The sequence below is a fragment of the Ornithorhynchus anatinus genome, chromosome 16, assembly GCF_004115215.2.
Source record: "Ornithorhynchus anatinus isolate Pmale09 chromosome 16, mOrnAna1.pri.v4, whole genome shotgun sequence".
Classification (NCBI taxonomy): Eukaryota; Metazoa; Chordata; class Mammalia; order Monotremata; family Ornithorhynchidae; genus Ornithorhynchus; species Ornithorhynchus anatinus.
This window is the reverse complement of record NC_041743.1, coordinates 4,123,383-4,140,550: the sequence shown is the minus strand read 5'-3', so window position 1 is coordinate 4,140,550 and position 17,168 is coordinate 4,123,383. Positions and strand designations below refer to the sequence as shown.

Genomic DNA, 17,168 nt, shown 5'->3' with positions numbered 1-17,168 from the left:
TTACCAGATCAGCGGTTCACTCTCCTGGCCAGCATTGGGTCAGCGGGGTGGGAGTGGAGAAAACCAGAAGAAACCTCAGTTCTCCTGGATTACCTTCAAGGCAGGCCTGAAAACTGGGAGTCCGAAGGACCTGGGTTCTAATCCCAGCTCCACCACTCGTCTGCTGTGTGACTTTGGGCAAGTCACTTAATTTCTCTGGCCCTCGGTTCCCTCATCTGTAAAATGGGGATAAAGACTGTGAGCTCCGTGTGGGACAGGGATCGGGTCCAACCTGATTAGCTGGTTAGCTGATTAGCGCTTAAGAAATACCATCATCATCATCATCGCCAGGATTGGGGTCAGAATAATTATAATAATGATTGTGGTATTTGTTAAGCCTTTACCATGTGTCAAGCGCTGTACTAAGCGCTGGAGTGGATACAAGCAAATCGGGTTGGACACGGTCCCTGTCCCACGTCGGGCTCACGGTCTCAAACCCCATTTTACGAGTGAGGTAACTGAGGCCCAGAGGAGTGAAGTGACTTGCAGACAAGCAGACGAGTGGCAGAGTCGGAATTAGAACCCATGACCTCTTGACTCCCAGGCCCCTGCTCTGTCCACTCCGCCGTGCCGCTTACCCATCAGACTGGCCCGCTCCGAACTCACCCTCGTTGTTCCTCGCTCCCAGGTCTTCAATGAAATTTACCCAGTCTGGACATACTCATACCTGGTGCTGCTGTTTCCCGTGTTCCTGGCCACGGACTACCTCCGCTACAAGCCCGTCATCCTGCTGCAGGGCTTCAGCCTCATCGTCACGTGGTTCATGCTGCTCTACGCCCAGGGCCTGCTGGCCATCCAGTTCCTGGAGTTCTTCTACGGCGTGGCCACGGCCACGGAGATCGCCTACTACTCGTACATCTACAGCGTGGTGGACCTGGACATGTACCAGAAGGTCACCAGCTACTGCCGGAGCGCCACGCTGGTGGGCTTCACCGTGGGCTCGGTCCTGGGGCAGATCCTGGTGTCGGTGGCCGGGTGGTCCCTGTTCAGCCTGAACGTCATCTCCCTGACGTGCGTGGCGGTGGCCTTTGCCATGGCCTGGTTCCTGCCCATGCCGCAGAAGAGCCTCTTCTTCCACCACGTCGGCCCCGCCCCGCGGCGGCTGAGCGGGATCAAGGCGCAGAATGGGGACGTGGTCGGCGGGGACCGGGCCTCGAATAACCTCCCGGGCTGGGAGGACATCGAGTCCAAGATCCCTTTAAACATGGAGGACCTTACCGCCACGGAGCCGGTAGGCGGGGGCCGGGCCAAATGGTCTGGGGAGGGCCTGGGGAAGCCTGGGTCTCCGAAGATCTGACCGCCCCCCTCCGATTCGTTTCGACCCAGCTCCGCTCCTTCTCTGCTTCCTCTCCCTTCCTTCCTTCTCCGCCCCTTCTCACCTTCCATTCATTCATTCAGTTGTATCTATTGAGCCCTTACTGTGTGCAAAGCACTGTACTAAGCACTTGGGGGAATCCAACAGACCAGTAAACAGACACATTCCCTGCCCACAGCGAGCTCACCGTCTAGAAGGGGAAACAGACATTCACATAAATAAATAAATAAATAAATAACAGATATGGACATAAGTGCCGTGGGGATGGGACGGGGGGATGAATAAAGGGAGCAAGTCAGGGCGATGCCGGAGGGAGTGGGAGATGAGGAAAGGAGGGCTTAGGGAAGGCCTCCCTGTCAACCTAAATAATAAGAACAATCATGGTATTTGTTAAACGCTTACCGTGGGCCAAGCACTGAACAAAATGCTGGGGTTGGATGTGATCCCTGTCTCACGTGGCGTTCGCGGTCTAAGTGGGAGGGAGGACAGGTATTGGATGCCCATTTTATAGTTGAAGAAACTGAGGTAGGGAAAAGTGAAGTAACTTACCCAAGGTCACACAGCAGGCAAGGGGCAGAGCTGGGATCAGAACCCCGGTCTGACTTTCCAATAGGCTAAGCTTTCTTCCCACTGGAAATTTTTTACCAGGCAGCCAGAGAGAACGCTGTCTCCCCGCTTAGCTTTCCCCTCTCCTGGGGGGACGTTTAAGTCCCCCAAATGTGGAGGAGGCCGGCTATTTCCTAGATGTTAACGTGTGGGCTTCAAAGGACTCGGCCACCTCTATAGCTGGGCTACCATCAGCCAGGTCCATCTGGGACAGCCTCTCTTGGGGCCCAGAGACGAGTTGGGGCCCGAGTGTTTACTGAGAGCAGAGCACCGTACTAAGCATTTGGGAAAAGACAGTATGGCAGAGTTGGTAGACGTGATCCTTGCCCACGAGGGGCTTCCGGTCTACAGGGAGAGAGAGCCGCAAGCTCTGAGGTTCAGGGGCGGGGCGGGTTCCCCAAAGGACCCTGACTAAGCCCTTTCCTCATCTCCCATTCCCTCCTGCGTCGCCCTGACTTGCTACCTTTATTCATCCCCCCTCCCAGCCCCACAGCGCTTTTGTCCATGACTGTCTCTTATATTCATTTCTGTCTCCCCTTTTAGACTGTGAGGCCGTTGTGGGCAGGGAATGTGTCTGTTTATTGGTCTAATCTACCAGAGCGTTTAGTACTGTGTTTGGCGGAGAGTAAGCACTTAACAATTACCACTATTATTGTTATTCACAGGGAGAATCCCTGAGTTTTAACCATCATTTTCTGGACAAATATCCAGGGAGTATGATGGGGGTCTCCCAACCCGAGCGTGGGCCTGGGAGTCAAAAAGACCTGGGTTCTAATCCCGGCTCTGCCATTTGTCTGCTGTGTGATGTTGGGCAAGTCACTTCATTTTTCTAGGCCTCAGTTACTTCATCTGGAAAATGGGAATTAAGACTGGGAGCCCCATGTGGGACAGGGACTGTGTCCAACCCGATTATCTCATAGCCACCACAGTGCTTAGGACAACACCTAGGATACAATAAGTGTTTAACAGATACCATTTTTTTTTTTAAAAAAAGCCAAACAGGTCAGTTCTCCCAAGGCAGTAATCCAGCAGGCCTCCACAGGAGGCTCCACACACATAGAAATCACCACAAAAACAATCATCCTGATGCCATCAGTCTTCTGATTTTCATCCTGTCCTTCTCCTAAGGAGTCCTGAGCCCCGCTTGGGAGAGGCCAACACAGCAGAGTCAGTAGGCATGTAAAGTCTTACTCATCCTTCCAGCCGCCTTGTGAGTTCAGATGAGATTGCTACTAATTTCCTGTGTGAGCTTAGGAAAAGTGAGGTGTGGGCAGGTGCGGTGACTGGCTCAGCCTCACCCAGGTCATGGGAAGAATCGGCATCAGAATCTTGGCCTCGGCTGCATTTGTGTAGGCAGGAAAAGGTTGGGAGGTGTGCTGCCGGGGCCATTCGGATTCCCCTCACCATTTTTCCTCCTCCTCCTCCTCCTCTAGCCCGTGTATCCTCAAGGCCGGGGTCTCCCTGGCCCGGTGACTCAGCTGACAGATTATTCTGGGCCTGTCTGGAGCCGGGCATTCCAGGGCAGGGCTTTTGACCCTGAGTGGCTTGTTTGGGCGTCTGGGTGACCCAGAATCCACATCTGCAGTGGACGGCCTTGGGCCTGACCTGAGGGTTCCAAACTGGAGCTGGGCCTAGCCACTGGGCCGTGCCGCTGTTTCAGGAAACCAACACGGGGAGAGACGAATCTGTCGTCCGTCAGAACGAGCCAAAACTTCGGCAGGCTTTCTTTCACCGTCCCGCTTGGCCGCCCCCCTCGGAAGGAAAGGGACCGTTTTACCCCCAGACTCCAGGCCAGAAACCGAGGGCCCGAGAGGACCGGTTACTCGTCCGAAGCCCCACGGGCTCCAGCAGACTCCGGCGGCCATCCCTTCCCTCAGTCACGTGAACTTGACCCGAGCCGTGCCGGCTTCGGAGCTTGTAGAAATCTTTCCCTGTTGCCCCATTGGCCTACTACGTCAGACTGTAAACTTGCCCTCTAGATTGTAAGCTCATGGTGGGCAGGAGACCAATCCAGCATTGTACTCGCTCAAGCATTATTACAGTGCTCTGCACACAGTAAATGCTCAATAAATAGCTTCGATTATAGATTGATCAGAGTTGGGGCAGGAAGAGGCAGAGAGGTGGGAGGGAGGTGAGACAGACACCCCCAAAGAGGGCAGCAGTTTGTACCTATTCCGGGAATCGATCAGTGGCATTTATTGAGCACTTACTACATGTGGAGCCCTGCGCTCAGCGCTTGGGAGAGGACAGTGCAGCAGAGTTGATAGACATGTTCCCTGCCCACAACAAATTTACAGTCTAGAGTGTACAGTCCAGGGAACGTCTAAGAGGTGAGAGGAAAGTGTGTGTGGGAAGCTAAACATTTTCTTCCCACCATCCACCCCACCCACCCTTCCTCCCACTCCTTGCCCCCCCCCCAATCCTCCAGGATAGAAATTTAAATATTTAGCCTAGGCAGAGGGAGGCTGGTGCTGGAGTTTGTGCACTTCGGTATGACAGAGGTTGTGTATTGAGGTTCTAAGAACCTGCTGGTTCCAGGGTCCAGGAAAGGTTCCTGTTTGTCACCCCTTCTGTATCGGAACGGAGGACAGGAGATTCTGAGGTAGATGGTGATTTCACTTTCCTTCCCGGAACAGGAACTTTTTAGCGGCCAAAACTTTTCTGCGTGGCCAGATTTTTTTTTTTAGTGGTGTTTGTTAAGTGCTTACTACATCTCAAACACCATTCTAAAGCACTAGGGTCAATACAGATTGAATTAGGTTGGCCCCAGTCCCTCTCCCCCTTGGGGCTCCCAGTTTTAGTAGGAGGGAGAACAGGAGAACTGAGGCACAGAGAGGTTAAGTGACTTAACCAAGGTCACCCAGCTGATAAGCGGCAGACCCGGGGTTAGAACCCAGGTCCTCTGACTCCCAGGCCTGGGCTCTTTCCACTAGACCACACCGCTTCTCAGGTTGTAAAATGGCGGGACCACCCTGTCTGGGGAATCTCCAGAAGGTTAACACTCTTTCCCGGCTTGTCGTAAAAGCTCCTTCCTCGTTAGTTAATGACCAGCGGCAAGGAGCAAGGCTCACCTGCAGCCTAGGCAAACCGGACCCAGCTCCACTAGGGCCCCGCCGGGAATTAAACCGATGAACATTGCGAGCGTATAGTCGGCCGAATTAGCCTGGTGGAAATCACAGCTCCCCGGGCCGAGGACAAAGGAGCGCTGAGACAGAGAGCCCCGTAATCTGGTTCCGAGAAGCCTTTTTCCCCGTGCCACTGGGTTGGGCGGAGAAACCACCGCTTCAGAGCCCGATTCCGGTTCCGATCCGGTGACTGCCCGAGGATCTGGACGAAGCCTGACCGGAGAATGAGACCCAAATCAGGTCCCCTTCCCATTCAGGGCTCATAACCTAAGAAGCAGAGAGGGCAGGTGCCTTCTCCCCGTCCTACAGAGAATGAAACGGAGGCCCAGAGAGGTTAAGTGACTTGCGCAAGGTCACTCGGCAGGCCAGTGGCAGAGCTGGGATTGGAATCCAGTCTCCTGATTCCCTGACCTGCTCTCCCTCCACCAGGCCACACGAAATAATAATGGCATTTGTTAAGCACTTACTGTGTGCCAAGCACTGTTCTAAGCACTGGGAGATAGATACAGTCTTAATCCCCATTTTACAGATGAGAGAACCGAGGCAGAGAGAAGTGAAGTGACTTGCCCAGGGTTACGCAGCAGACAAGTGGCGGAGTGGGGATTAGAACCCACGACTCTCGGGCCCGTGCTCTTTCCACTAAGCCACGCCGCTTCTCGTAAAACATTGTAGGATTGGGAAAACACTACACCTGTGGAAAGAGACTGGTGTTTTTCTTAGTTGGTTTCTGAAGTCCATTTTGGGTGCTGATTTTAGCCCGGCACCCAGACGTTTCACGGACAAGGATGGCTGCACTTCCTGGGACGTCCTGGCCCTTGGTTCAGACCGGACTTGAAGAGACGCGTATACAGTTCTCATCTCTTCCCTAAGCAGAAGGCTGGATGAGAGGCCCGATGAACTGTGGTCTGGGTGAGCGGTCTTGGGGTCTCTGTCAGTATTAAGGTTAGAAGACGAACAGAGAAGCGGCGTGGCTTAGTGGAAAGAGCCCGGGCCTGGGAGTCAGAGGACCGAGGTTCTAATCCCGACTCTGCCACTTGTCTGCTGTGTGAGCTTGGGCAAGTCACTCTGCCTCGGTTTCCTCAGCTGTAAAATGGGGATTCAATGCCCGTTCTCCCTCCTACTTAGACCGTGAGCCTCATGCGGGACAGGGACTGTGCCGCCCTGATATCTTGTACCTACTGTAGCACAAAGAACAGTGTTTGGCACAGTAAGTGCTTAACAAATACCATTAAAAAAAAACCCAACTGGCTCCTTCCTTGGCTCTGCTCATCTTGCGGCTGGTATCTCTGCCAGGAGGAGGGCCATATCGAAGCAGCGGTAATGCAGCCATTCATTCATTCGGTCGTATTTATCGAGCGCTTACTCTGTGCGGGGCACTGTACTAAGCACAAACCCCTCTTCCGCTTGACTGGAAATCAGAGCTCCGGGACCAAGAGGCCTTGGGCCATTTGGAGAGGACTAAGAATGTTATTTCAGTTGGTTCCTGTAATATCACCCTTCCGAAGGGTGATAACCGCTCTGCATCCTTCCCCGCCAGATTCCCGTGGCGGAGGGCTCGTGTCTGGTAGGTGTCGTTAGCATCATGTACGTATCTTTAAATTACTTATTAAAATTTATTAATATCAGATTAATGTCTGCCCCCTCCTGTAAATTCATTATGGGCCGGGAACGTGTCTGCTTATTTGCTTCTGTTGTACTCGCCCAAGCGCTTAGAACAGCGCTCTGGACATAGTAATCATGTCCAAGTGGAAAGATAGTCCTGGGAGGCGAAAAAGCTGGGTTGAAAAAGCTGGGACCTGGGACAAGTCACTTAACTCCTCTGTGCCTGAGTTTTCTCATCTGTAAAATGGGGATCCAGTACCTGTTCTTACTCCTCCTTAGACAGTGAGGTCCATCTGGAGCAGGGATATGTCTGACCTGATTATCTTGTATCTACCCCAGCCCCAAGTAGAGCGCTTGGCTCAAAGTAAGTGCTTAAATACCAAATACTCATTATCCCTGCCCTTTAGACACTGAGGCTTGCGTAGGATGAGGTTACTGAGGCCCAGAGAAGCAAAGTGACTTGCCCAAGGTCACACAGCAGATATGGTGGAGCCAGGAGTGCAACGACTCTGACTCCCGGGCCTAGTAAGTGCTTAACAAATACCAACATTATTATTATAGTCGCTTTCCACTAGGCCACGCCGTTTCTCTCCCACCTCTCAAGATCCATTCTTCGGTCTTAACGTTGCCCCTCTCGGCACGTAGATGGTCATTTGCCATCTGTGATTACCGACGTCTGACCAGCACCTTCGGGACTGTGAACCCCAAGTGGAACGGCAGTGCCGTGCCTGCCTCTGTCCCAGGGCTTCCCATAGTGCTTGGCACACAGTGAGCACTTAATAAATATGCAGACTACTTGTAAGGAGTTGCCATCCCAGCAGTGTCTGACTGATGGCAGCCTCCAGCCCCGTTCCTGGAGTTGGACTGGAATCATTTTACGAGACAGGTTTGTGGGTTGTTGAAGGAACCCTACTCCGAGTCCCAGTGCATTCATTCATTGTCATATTTATTGAGCGCTTACTGTGTGAAGAGCACTGTACTAAGCGCTTGTGAGTACAATATAACAATAACTCCCTGCCCACAACCAAGTTCTTATCTGCTGTCGAACACCGAGCCCTTCGTATCAAAGTTTTCCCTTTTCCATCATCTCCTTTTAGCTTGTCGTGTCTGTTTATTCTGCCCGATGTGTAATAAGAGATACATCTGATTTTCAAACACGCAATAGGAGTGCAGGCAAACAGTAATAATCATAATGATGGTATTTGTTAAATGCTTACTATGTGTCAAGCCCTGTTCTGAGCGCTGGGGTTAGGTACAAGCTGATCAGGTCGGACACAGTCCCTGTCGCACGGCCTTAGCAAGTCCACAAGAAGTGTGGGACTTGGCGGAACGGGTCAGGACGGTGAGTGGGCTGAGGGAAAGGGCAGGAAGGAGCTTTTGAGACACTCCCAGGTCCGGAAGAGAGAACCCACAATCTGACTCCAGCATTTTGAATCCAGGCAGAGAGGATCCCATCAACCCCCTCAGAACACACCCTCAGTATAAACTTGCCGATCCCGGAACCTATGGGTTCCCTCATTTCCCGCCCGGAGAAACGGGGCCGCGCTGGCCACCAACCCTCCCGATGGTTGTGAAGTCTGCTTGCCAGCGCCCCGCTGGTGACCTCGTCCGACCCGACCCCCTGGCAAGGCTCCCCCGAGCTCCCGTTTCCTCCTGACTTGGGCACCCAGTCCAGTTCCGGTTCTTGCCTTACAGTGATCGGCGGCTAACTTTAGCCCCCGGCTGTTAAATTTCGGAGCCCCGGCCCCCAGGCTCCAACTCCGGACCGGGGTTGGGCAAGATCTCAGGGTTGTTTTATTTTAGTCTCGTTCGTCTGACCGTGTTTTCCGATGATTCGTCGTCCCAGGTGGGAGGTGGGGGGTGGTGAGGGGGAAGGGGTGACGTGGTTGCTATCATCATCCCGATCACTGCCCCGAACTTGGATGGGAGTGAGCCGGCCCCCTGGGCTTTGCGAACCGCGCAGCTGAATCCCCTCATGTTGGTCGGGGCTCCCGGAGGTCATCTGTCCAACCCCCCGCCTCCACGCAGGTGGCTGCCGATCCCTCCGGGCCAGAGGGTTGCCTTTTCCTTAAAGATTTCTAGGGAATGGCAACTTGGAAAAATCTTGGCTTCCTTGCGGGTTTGGTTTTATGCCTTTTTGTTTATAATAGTAATGTTTATTATGCCATTTATTAAACACTGGGGTAGATAGAGGATCATTTGATCCGATGATTGCTCTCCCACGTGGAGCCCACAGCCTAAGAGGGAGGAAGAGTGGGTATCGTATCCCCACTTTACAGGTGAGGAAACTGAGGGCCAGAGGGGATAAGTGACTTGTCCAAGGCGGTACAGCAGGCCAGTGGCGGAGCCGGGACTCGAGCCGAGATCTCTTGACTTCCGGTCCTGGGTTCTTTCCACTGGACCGCCCTGCCTCCCGATACACCTGCTGCTCCACCCTTAAGGCAGAGGGACCAGGCAGAACACCTGGGTGAAGAAACGACGGATCAGAGGCTTGATTTTTGCTGGTAGAGGGGAGTGTTTTCTCAGGTAAAACTTGGCTTTCCCAGAATAGAGAGGGGCTTCGACAGGTGGGTATAGCCAAGTATAGATTCCTCTGAGCTGTTTTGGGGACGAGGTGGAGCGTATCAAAGCTGGAGAACAGGGGTGACAAGGAATAATCATGACCCTAGTATTCTTAGAGCGCTTACTCTGTGCTAAGCCCTGGCCTAAAAACAAGGTAATCATGTAGGACGCAATCCCTGTCCCACGTAAGTAAGGCTCATGGTCTGAATAGGAGTGAAAACAGGTATTCAATCCTCATTTTATAACAGTTGAGGAAACTGAGACCCTTCCGCCCATCAAAGCCGGGCACGTCATCTGTCTCTCTCCGACTGCACCTTCGCTCCAGACTCGGTTGGCTCCCGGCAGGTAGCTGACCTCATCGTTTTCGTGCTTTGGGCCACCCATCGTGGGAAGCTCTACCCATTAGGCCGATGGTTTCTTTCTTCCTCCCCCCGACCCAGGAGCAGAAAGACCTCCTCCTCGTGCTGAAGGTGCTCTGGAATGACTTCTTAATGTGCTACTCCTCCCGCCCCCTGCTCTGCTGGTCCGTGTGGTGGGCGCTGTCCACCTGCGGCTATTTCCAGGTGGTCAACTACACCCAGGGGCTCTGGGAGAAGGTGTTGCCGTCCCGCCACGCATCCATCTACAACGGTGGAGTGGAGGCCGTCTCTACCCTGCTCGGTGAGATGGGGCCGGGGGGGACGGGGGAAGGGTAGAGGAGAGGATGGGGATGTCCAGATTTCCCTTGGGCAAGTTCAAGACCGAGGAAGGACTCACTTTGGGGTTTTTCGTGTGTTTTTTTTGTGGTATTTGTTAAGTACTCACTCTGTGCCAGGCAGCGTGCCGAGCACTGAGGTAGATGTGAGCTAATCAGGTTGGACACAGTCCGTGTCCCACGTGGGGCTCAGTCTTAATCCCCATTTTGCAGATGAGGTGACATATCTGTTACAGAGAAGTGAAGTGAGTCGCTCACGGTTACCCAGCCAACAGGTGGCGAAGGCAGGATTAGAACCCAGGTCCTTTGAACTCCCAGGCCTGTGCTCCGCCCAGTAGGCCGCCCCGCCTCTCGGTTGTTTTGGCCCTTGGTTCTGTGAGCCACCGAGGGAGTTTGGAAATACCTTGGCCTTGACAGCTCACTTTTGAGATCATCAGTCTTCTCTCTCGTCTCCGGGAGTCCCTCTTTGAAGATTTGCCTCGGTCTCGAGTTCAGCTCCCACGTTGTAAGGTGGCCTTCGCCCTGGTGATTTTTGACGTGGAATTTTCCTCACCAACACCGTCCTTCAGGCAGGCAGAACTTTACGGGCTCCAAGTCGAAGTGAGAGACTCGTCCCAGTCGTGTCACTGATGCGTGTTTGGGACGGCGGCCATATCGGTGCTCTCCCCTTGGTAGGAGCCGTGGCGGTGTTTGCCGTTGGTTTCATCAAGATATCGTGGTCGACATGGGGCGAGATGACCCTGTCCCTGTTCTCCCTCCTGATCGCGGCCGCGGTGTACATCATGGACACGGCGGGGAATATCTGGGTATGCTACGCGAGCTACGTTATCTTCAGGATTATCTACATGCTGCTCATCACTATCGCAACGTAAGTATTCCCCGCCGTGAAAGAGTCTTGGAGAGAGTCGTGTAGGAAAATTGGGGCGAGGACGTCCTTTTGTTTTTCTTTTTTTCTTTTTTTGAGGTGCGCATTTTTCCTGGAAAAATGGGGGGAAATTCACCTTTTAGCCAACTCCCTCTGATTTAGCGTGTGAGCCCCAATATGGGACAGGGACTGTGGCCAACTTGATTTATCTTTTGACCTCTCCAGTGCTTAGTACAGGGCCGGGTACATCAAGAGTGCTGTTAAAGAAAAAGAAGGAAAGAAACAAGAAAACAGAAAATACTGTGTTCCTTCCTCCAAAGAAGTATGTCTGTGGCTTCCATGTGTGCCTTGTGTGAAGAGTTTTGTTTTTGCTTATGAGTGTGTACACCTGAGTACAGAAAAGCTGTTCCCCGACTTTGGAAAGTAGCAAAATACATCATCCCTTCGCCCCCGCCGTCAGTAATGGTCTTGCCTGTACTTTCTGCATCATGGACTTTTTGAAATACGCATTTTCTACATTAGAGAGGGTCATTTCACCTGCCCCTGAGCGGGAGGATGGTAATCAACAGACCCACAGGCAAGCGAAACAAATCTTTAGGGCCTGAAATGAATGGTCAAGTTTGATATGATTGGAACTGGAGGGAAGCTCTTTGTTGGGAGCGCTTGGTATATTTATTTTTTTCCATCGGTCTGCCGTGGTGCGAGGCGATACGAATAATCACAGTTCAAGAGGACGAAATCCTGGGAGGGAGAGTTCTCCTTTCTCAGTTCCCAGCTCTCTCCCGGCCGCTCAACTGGGCAGACTGGATGAGTTTCCAGGGCAGGGCCACAGACACGGTTGGCACTCAGTTGGGAGGCGTCGGGTTGGAAACGAAGGTCGTGTGAGACGACTTGGGTCTCCCTTCTCCGCCCCACCCCTGCTCCAGGGCCCTCCTGTTCAACATCTCCTCTTCCTCCTCCGTTTCTCTGAAGGTTCCAGATAGCTGCCAACCTCAGCATGGAGCGCTACGCCTTGGTGTTCGGGGTGAACACCTTCATCGCCTTGGCTCTGCAGACCGTTCTCACCCTGGTGGTGGTCGACGCCAGCGGCCTGGGCTTAGAAATCACTACTCAGGTAAGGGCCAGCCCCAGACGGGATCCGGGAATCTCACTGCACGTTGGAACTTGGGGCCTACTGGACCACCCGCCCTCTCCACGGCCGAGACCCCCATCCCGCCCCGAGGGATGGAGGTGGGGGGACGACCCAACCCTAACTTTCAAAGCCAAGTTGGCGGGCTTCTGGCTATTTTAGCCAGGAGCGGGTGACGGATGTCCGCTCTCACCGGCCGGTCGCGCGTACTCTGTCCGGGAGCCGGAAGCCCCCTCTTCTGGCTCTTTTCCACTAGGCTAGGCTGTGTTTTGCCTTCGTGTAGACGCTCAGAAAAGTCTTCTGCCTGGTTTAGGGGCAACCGCGAGTGGGAGGAGATGGTTGATGTGTTGCTGCCCTCTTCAGGGTGGAAAGTATTCACTTTTAGGTTTCCAAAACCTCTGGCCAACTGCAGCCAGAAAAAAAGTATCAATGTCAACAGAGTTTTGTTATCTCCGCCTCGTCGTACTCGACGCACAGATTCCCCCTATTGATAATAACGATTGTGGCATTTGGTAAGCACTTACTATCTGCCTAGCGATATAGCAAGCGCTGGGATAAATACAAGATAATCAGGCCCTATATGGGGCTGACATTCCAGCTGGGAGAACGGGTAGTGAATCCCCATTTTGCAGATGAGGGCCCTGAGGCCCGGAGTAGTGAAGCGACAGGATGATGGCGGATCAGGGATTCGAATCCAGGTCCTCTGAGTCCCAGGCCCGTGTTTTCTTTCCCCCGGATCACGCTGCCTCCCTAACCGTTCTCCCCTTGTTTTCTTTCCTGCAGTTCCTGATCTATGCTGGTTACTTTGCACTAATAGCCCTGGTTTTCTTGGTCAATGGTGCAGTCAGTATTATAAAGAAGTACCGAAAGCGGGAAGATCCCGAAGCCAGTTCTCCAGTGAGGTCCTCGTAGGGCACCGAAGGACGCCGTCTCGAAGCCGGAGCCGTGCGCGGCAACCTGTGCCTGGATGTCTTTTTATTTTTTAAAAACTGTAGGCGTATATTTATGACAGTGTTTGAATGTGCATTTCATTGCTTCCGAGCAAGAAGTGGAGTTTTCCTTTCACGCTCCCGGTGTTACACAGTTGAGCTCCAAGTTGGAGGAAACAGAGCTCATCTCGTAGGTTGTGTGTGGGGAGAGTATTTAAGGGTGGGAGGGGTGGGGGGGTTTTGTGTCAAAGGCGGCCTTGGAGAGAGGGGCCGTTGAGTCCCGCCTTGGACTTTCCGCTCGGGATACCTGGGGCTTCTCTTGCCCATAGGGTCAGCGAGCGCGAGGTCAGCGTTCCAGAGGTCACGTCCTTCTATATCCCCTTGGCTAGCGCTCGGGGCCATCTGGGGCCGTTGCACGATTTCACATTTCTGTCCTCTCCCGGGTTTTTCCGTGCGTCGGGCTGAGTGAACGTTGTCCGTTTTCTGGCGGTACCTGCTGTGATTTAGTGACCCCCTCGCCCGAAGAGTGGCTGCCGTTTGCTGATCTCGAGTTACTATTTTTCCACTGGCCCCGATTTTTCCGCCGCCCACGAGGTCCTCGTCGGTTTTCGCTCGTGCGGTACGCGCCGTTCGTTTGGCCGGTGGACTGGAGTTAAGGCAGAGAGGCCGGAGGATCGCTCGCAGCGCAAGCCAACGGGTGTTTTTAGGAAATCTGGAGACGGTGAGATGACTTAGGGGATCGGCGGGAGGGAGTCTAATCTGTGATGAGAGGCGGCCCGACTATTCCCGGGACAAGATGAAATGGTCACCTACCAAGCCCCCGCTATTGTTGAAGATGTTGGAGGAAATCCCTCCCCTCCTGCCCTCTCCCAAGGGATCTTGCCGTGCCATCCTGCCTGGGGCCCTCTTCCCAACCGAGCTGTTGGGTTCGGGGTAAGCACTCAGTACAGTGTTCTGCACACAGTAAGTGCTCAGCAAATGCCATTGAATAGGTGGTGTCAAGGGAGGCAGAGCCGGATTGGTACCTCCAGTTTGCTCTGCGGGTGGTGAGTCTGGAAGTTCCGATCAGCTTCCTAGAGTTGTTTGGTGCCCTCCTGAGACAGAGCTGGGTCCCCGGAACAAACAGCGGGAGACATTGCCCCATCCAGGCTCCAGTCGACCCCCGGTTGCCAGGAGCCGTCCCCTGAGACTGGATTCCAGGCGAGAGTCGACCCCACCCCAGCACTCCCCTCTCCCAGCACCGCCTACCCCGCGACTCCCCCTAAACCTAGTTTCCTCGGCCGAGGAGGTGACCGGTGACCCATTCGCTCTCTCCCTCCTTCCTCCTCAGTCTTCCTCCCAATCAGTCAGTCGTATTTATTGAGCGTTTACTTTGTTTTTTCACGGTATTAAGCGCTTACTGGTGCCAGGTACTGTGCTAAGTGCTGGGGTAGATACAAAGATACAGGGTGGTCACAATCCACATCCCACATGGGGCTCGCCGTCTTGGTCCCCATTTTATAGATGAGGGAACTGAGGCACAGAAGTGACAGGGTGGAGAGCGCCGTACTAAGCGCTTGGGAGAGTACGCTATTAGAGAAGCGGTAGGCACGGTCCCTAACCACAGCGAGCTTACAGGCTAGAAGGGACCTCCCACCGCTGCCAACACCGGGGCCAAGGGAGGGGAGGTTCCAGGGAAGGAGGAGGAAGACCAGAGTTTGCTTCCAGGCTGATGCCACGTGGAGCCTTTGAGACCACCAAGCGCTGTACTAAACGCTTGTGATACAGTAATAATACTGTTGGTATTTGTTAAGCGCTTACTATGTGCAGAGACTGTTCTAAGCGCTGCGTTAGATACAGGGTAATCAGGTTGTCCCACGTGAGGCTCACAGTTAATCCCCATTTTACAGATGAGGTAACTGAGGCACAGAGAAGTTAAGTGACTTGACCACAGTCACACAGCTGACAGGGGGTAGAGCTGGGATACAGTAGATTCGGTAGACACAGTCCCCGCCCTCAGCAAGCTTGCTGTCGAGAGGAATTTACCGAGACGTTTCCGCGGGCAGCAAGGGCAATCCTGGTGGCTTCTCTTGGGGACTCCGTCCCCTGCCGATCCCGACCCTGGCCCCGCTGCCGCGGAGGTGGCCCAAATGGGAGAGAGTAGCGGACGGACCGAGAGAGGCACAGGGTCACCGTGGGTGTTCCAGGGACACGGCCCCTGCCTTCTGGCAAGGCCTAGGCAGCTTGGAATGGGGGTTTACTCTAGTGGAAGCCAAAAAAAAAAAACGGTGGGATTTGTGCTGATTATTTTGTGGGTCTGCCAGGGTGAGGAAGGACTGACCGCCTCCGTTTTGCAAGCCTTGAGTCGGACCAAATAAACACCCAAACTTGGTTCGCCTGTCGCAAGAGTCACTGGATGGCGGCTTTTCAGAGGACACAGTGGAACAGTTAAAAAGAGAAGAAAAGAAAGACCCGGGTATTTTCTCTAGTACGGAATTGTTCACTCCGAAGCAAGTTACAAGGTGATGTTTACTGTTTTTGTGTCTTGTTTTTGTTGGCTATTAGAAGAGGATATCTTGCCTGATGAAATGGATGGTGGTTCAATCAGAACGTTCAACTACCAAAGCAATATTTCCCTGTTACTTAGAGAGAAGGTAGTGGGGTGTGTTCTAACCTGAGCCTTTTGCAACTGAATATGTTTCGTTTTGTTTTTTGTCACCCCCGCCCCCCGGCCCCGGGGAGGGTGGAATTGTTTGTAGAGGTGTCCCCCACTTTGCACAGATGTACTGTATGCAGTTTTGTGAACAAGCAAGAATTATGTGTTGAACTTTTTACTCAATTCTGTACACAGATGATTAAACTATTTTTTATCAAATAAATATTTTACAGTATGTTTTTCCCTTTGGTGTTTTAAAAGTTCTTCTCAGCCTCCCTCCTGCAGAGATAACGGACCTTGCAATCACGCCTTCAGACCTCACATCAAATTCCCCAGGTATGAATTCCACGTCATCCATTCCCCTTCCTCCTCTCCCTGGATCTCCCTACCGTCATGAGCTCCTCAGTTAAAGTTCACCTCTGAGGCTCCAGGTCTACGCCGCTCTCCACTCTGTTTACTTCATGCCTTTTCACCCTGCTCATTCCTTCTTTACTCTCCCCTGGTGACTCGCGTCGGATCCGACTCCGATATTTTTCCTTTTACGGGCTGTTCCCGTATCAGATCCAGATCCAGAATAGTTTTTCCCTCTGCCCGTCAAGGCAGTGCCATCAAGTCAGTCTTTCACATTCCCTTTGGGAATCCACCTTTCATTGTCCTTCTCCCGCCCGACATTCCCCAAGGATCCCCACGGATCGGATCGGGAGGGCGACTGGCTGCCGGGCTCGTGATCCGGTCGGGTCTGGCGGTAGATTGTAAGCCTTTTCAGCAGGGTGTGACCTTTCCTGTAGGCCTTGGACTGCACGGGGTGTGTGCTGGTGCCCTCGGGGCCGTTGAAAAAAAAAACATCGTCGTGTGCATGTTTGGTGGATTCAGCCTACTAAAGCCGCTGGGGCTATTTAACCAAAATGACCCTCATTTTTAGTTCGTCGCTTTCATCTAAATGTGAGATTAAAATGCCTGTCATTGAATTCTAGTGCACTGAATGTTTTATTCCAACTGCTGAGGATCAGTGTCAGACTTGAGTGCTGGAAAATGAATAATATATGTATATATATATACACACATATAAATTTTTATGGAATTTGTTATGCGCTAGACTAAACTCTGGAATAGGTTCAAGTTGATCAGGTTGCACGCAGTCCCTGTCCCACATAGGGCTCACAGTCGTAATCCTCATTTTACAGTCTAGGTAATTGAGGCCCAAAGAAGTGAAATGTGACTTGCCCCAGGCCACAGCTGGCAAACAGCCAGGAGTAGAGCCCACATCCTCTGACTCTTTCAACTGCTCTTTCAACTAGGCTAGTTCCCTGAACCCTCTAAGAAGGCTCTGTATTTCACATCGTTATGAATAGTTACGCCATCAAAGGTTTTTTATCCAAGTGCTTAACGGTGTGCAGAGCTCTGTACTAAGCATTTGGGAGAGAACAATAGAATAAGTACACTCAATCCGTGCTCTCAAGGAGTTTCCAATCCAGTGAAAGAGCTTAGAAGGTGCAGTTTTGCTAAATGCTTTTGTTACCAAGCTGCTTTTACCCGGCATCTGACCAGCTCAATCCGAGTGCCAGTTTGTCTATCTGATTGCATTCAAACCGGTTTCTCTAACTTGGTGACTGGAGAGAGAGTCCAAATTCCAGGCAAACCTGGGGCTCGGTGCTCAAAGAAAACTG

At 52.7% G+C, this 17,168-nt stretch overlaps 1 protein-coding gene across 2 annotated transcripts; it reads left to right on the top strand.

Annotated features, from left to right (window-relative positions):
- The first annotated feature begins 787 nt into the window (after positions 1-787).
- Positions 788-16,469, top strand: SLC19A2 (solute carrier family 19 member 2). Of its 2 annotated transcripts, XM_039914283.1 has the most exons (8): positions 788-1,270; positions 9,690-9,909; positions 10,619-10,811; positions 11,781-11,922; positions 12,721-13,587; positions 15,170-15,367; positions 15,763-15,837; positions 16,290-16,469. In XM_039914283.1, the coding sequence occupies exons 1-5, from the start codon at positions 803-805 to the stop codon at positions 12,847-12,849; spliced, it is 1,152 nt and encodes a 383-aa protein (XP_039770217.1). In that variant the 5' UTR covers positions 788-802; the 3' UTR covers positions 12,850-13,587; positions 15,170-15,367; positions 15,763-15,837; positions 16,290-16,469. The 2 variants fall into 2 exon arrangements, with proteins under 2 accessions (XP_039770217.1, XP_039770216.1); XM_039914282.1 differs by having other exon boundaries at positions 15,763-16,469.
- Positions 16,470-17,168: the final 699 nt, after the last annotated feature.

What these genes read in the sequence shown, in the direction of transcription:
- SLC19A2 (XM_039914283.1), top strand. Translation starts at nt 803, where the DNA reads ATGCTGCTCTACGCCCAGGGCCTGCTGGCCATCCAGTTCCTGGAGTTC. An exon ending in GGCCGTCTCTACCCTGCTCG is followed by an intron (nt 9,910 to 10,618) that starts GTGAGATGGGGC and finishes TCCCCTTGGTAG; the next exon opens with GAGCCGTGGCGGTGTTTGCC. An exon ending in CTGCTCATCACTATCGCAAC is followed by an intron (nt 10,812 to 11,780) that starts GTAAGTATTCCC and finishes GTTTCTCTGAAG; the next exon opens with GTTCCAGATAGCTGCCAACC.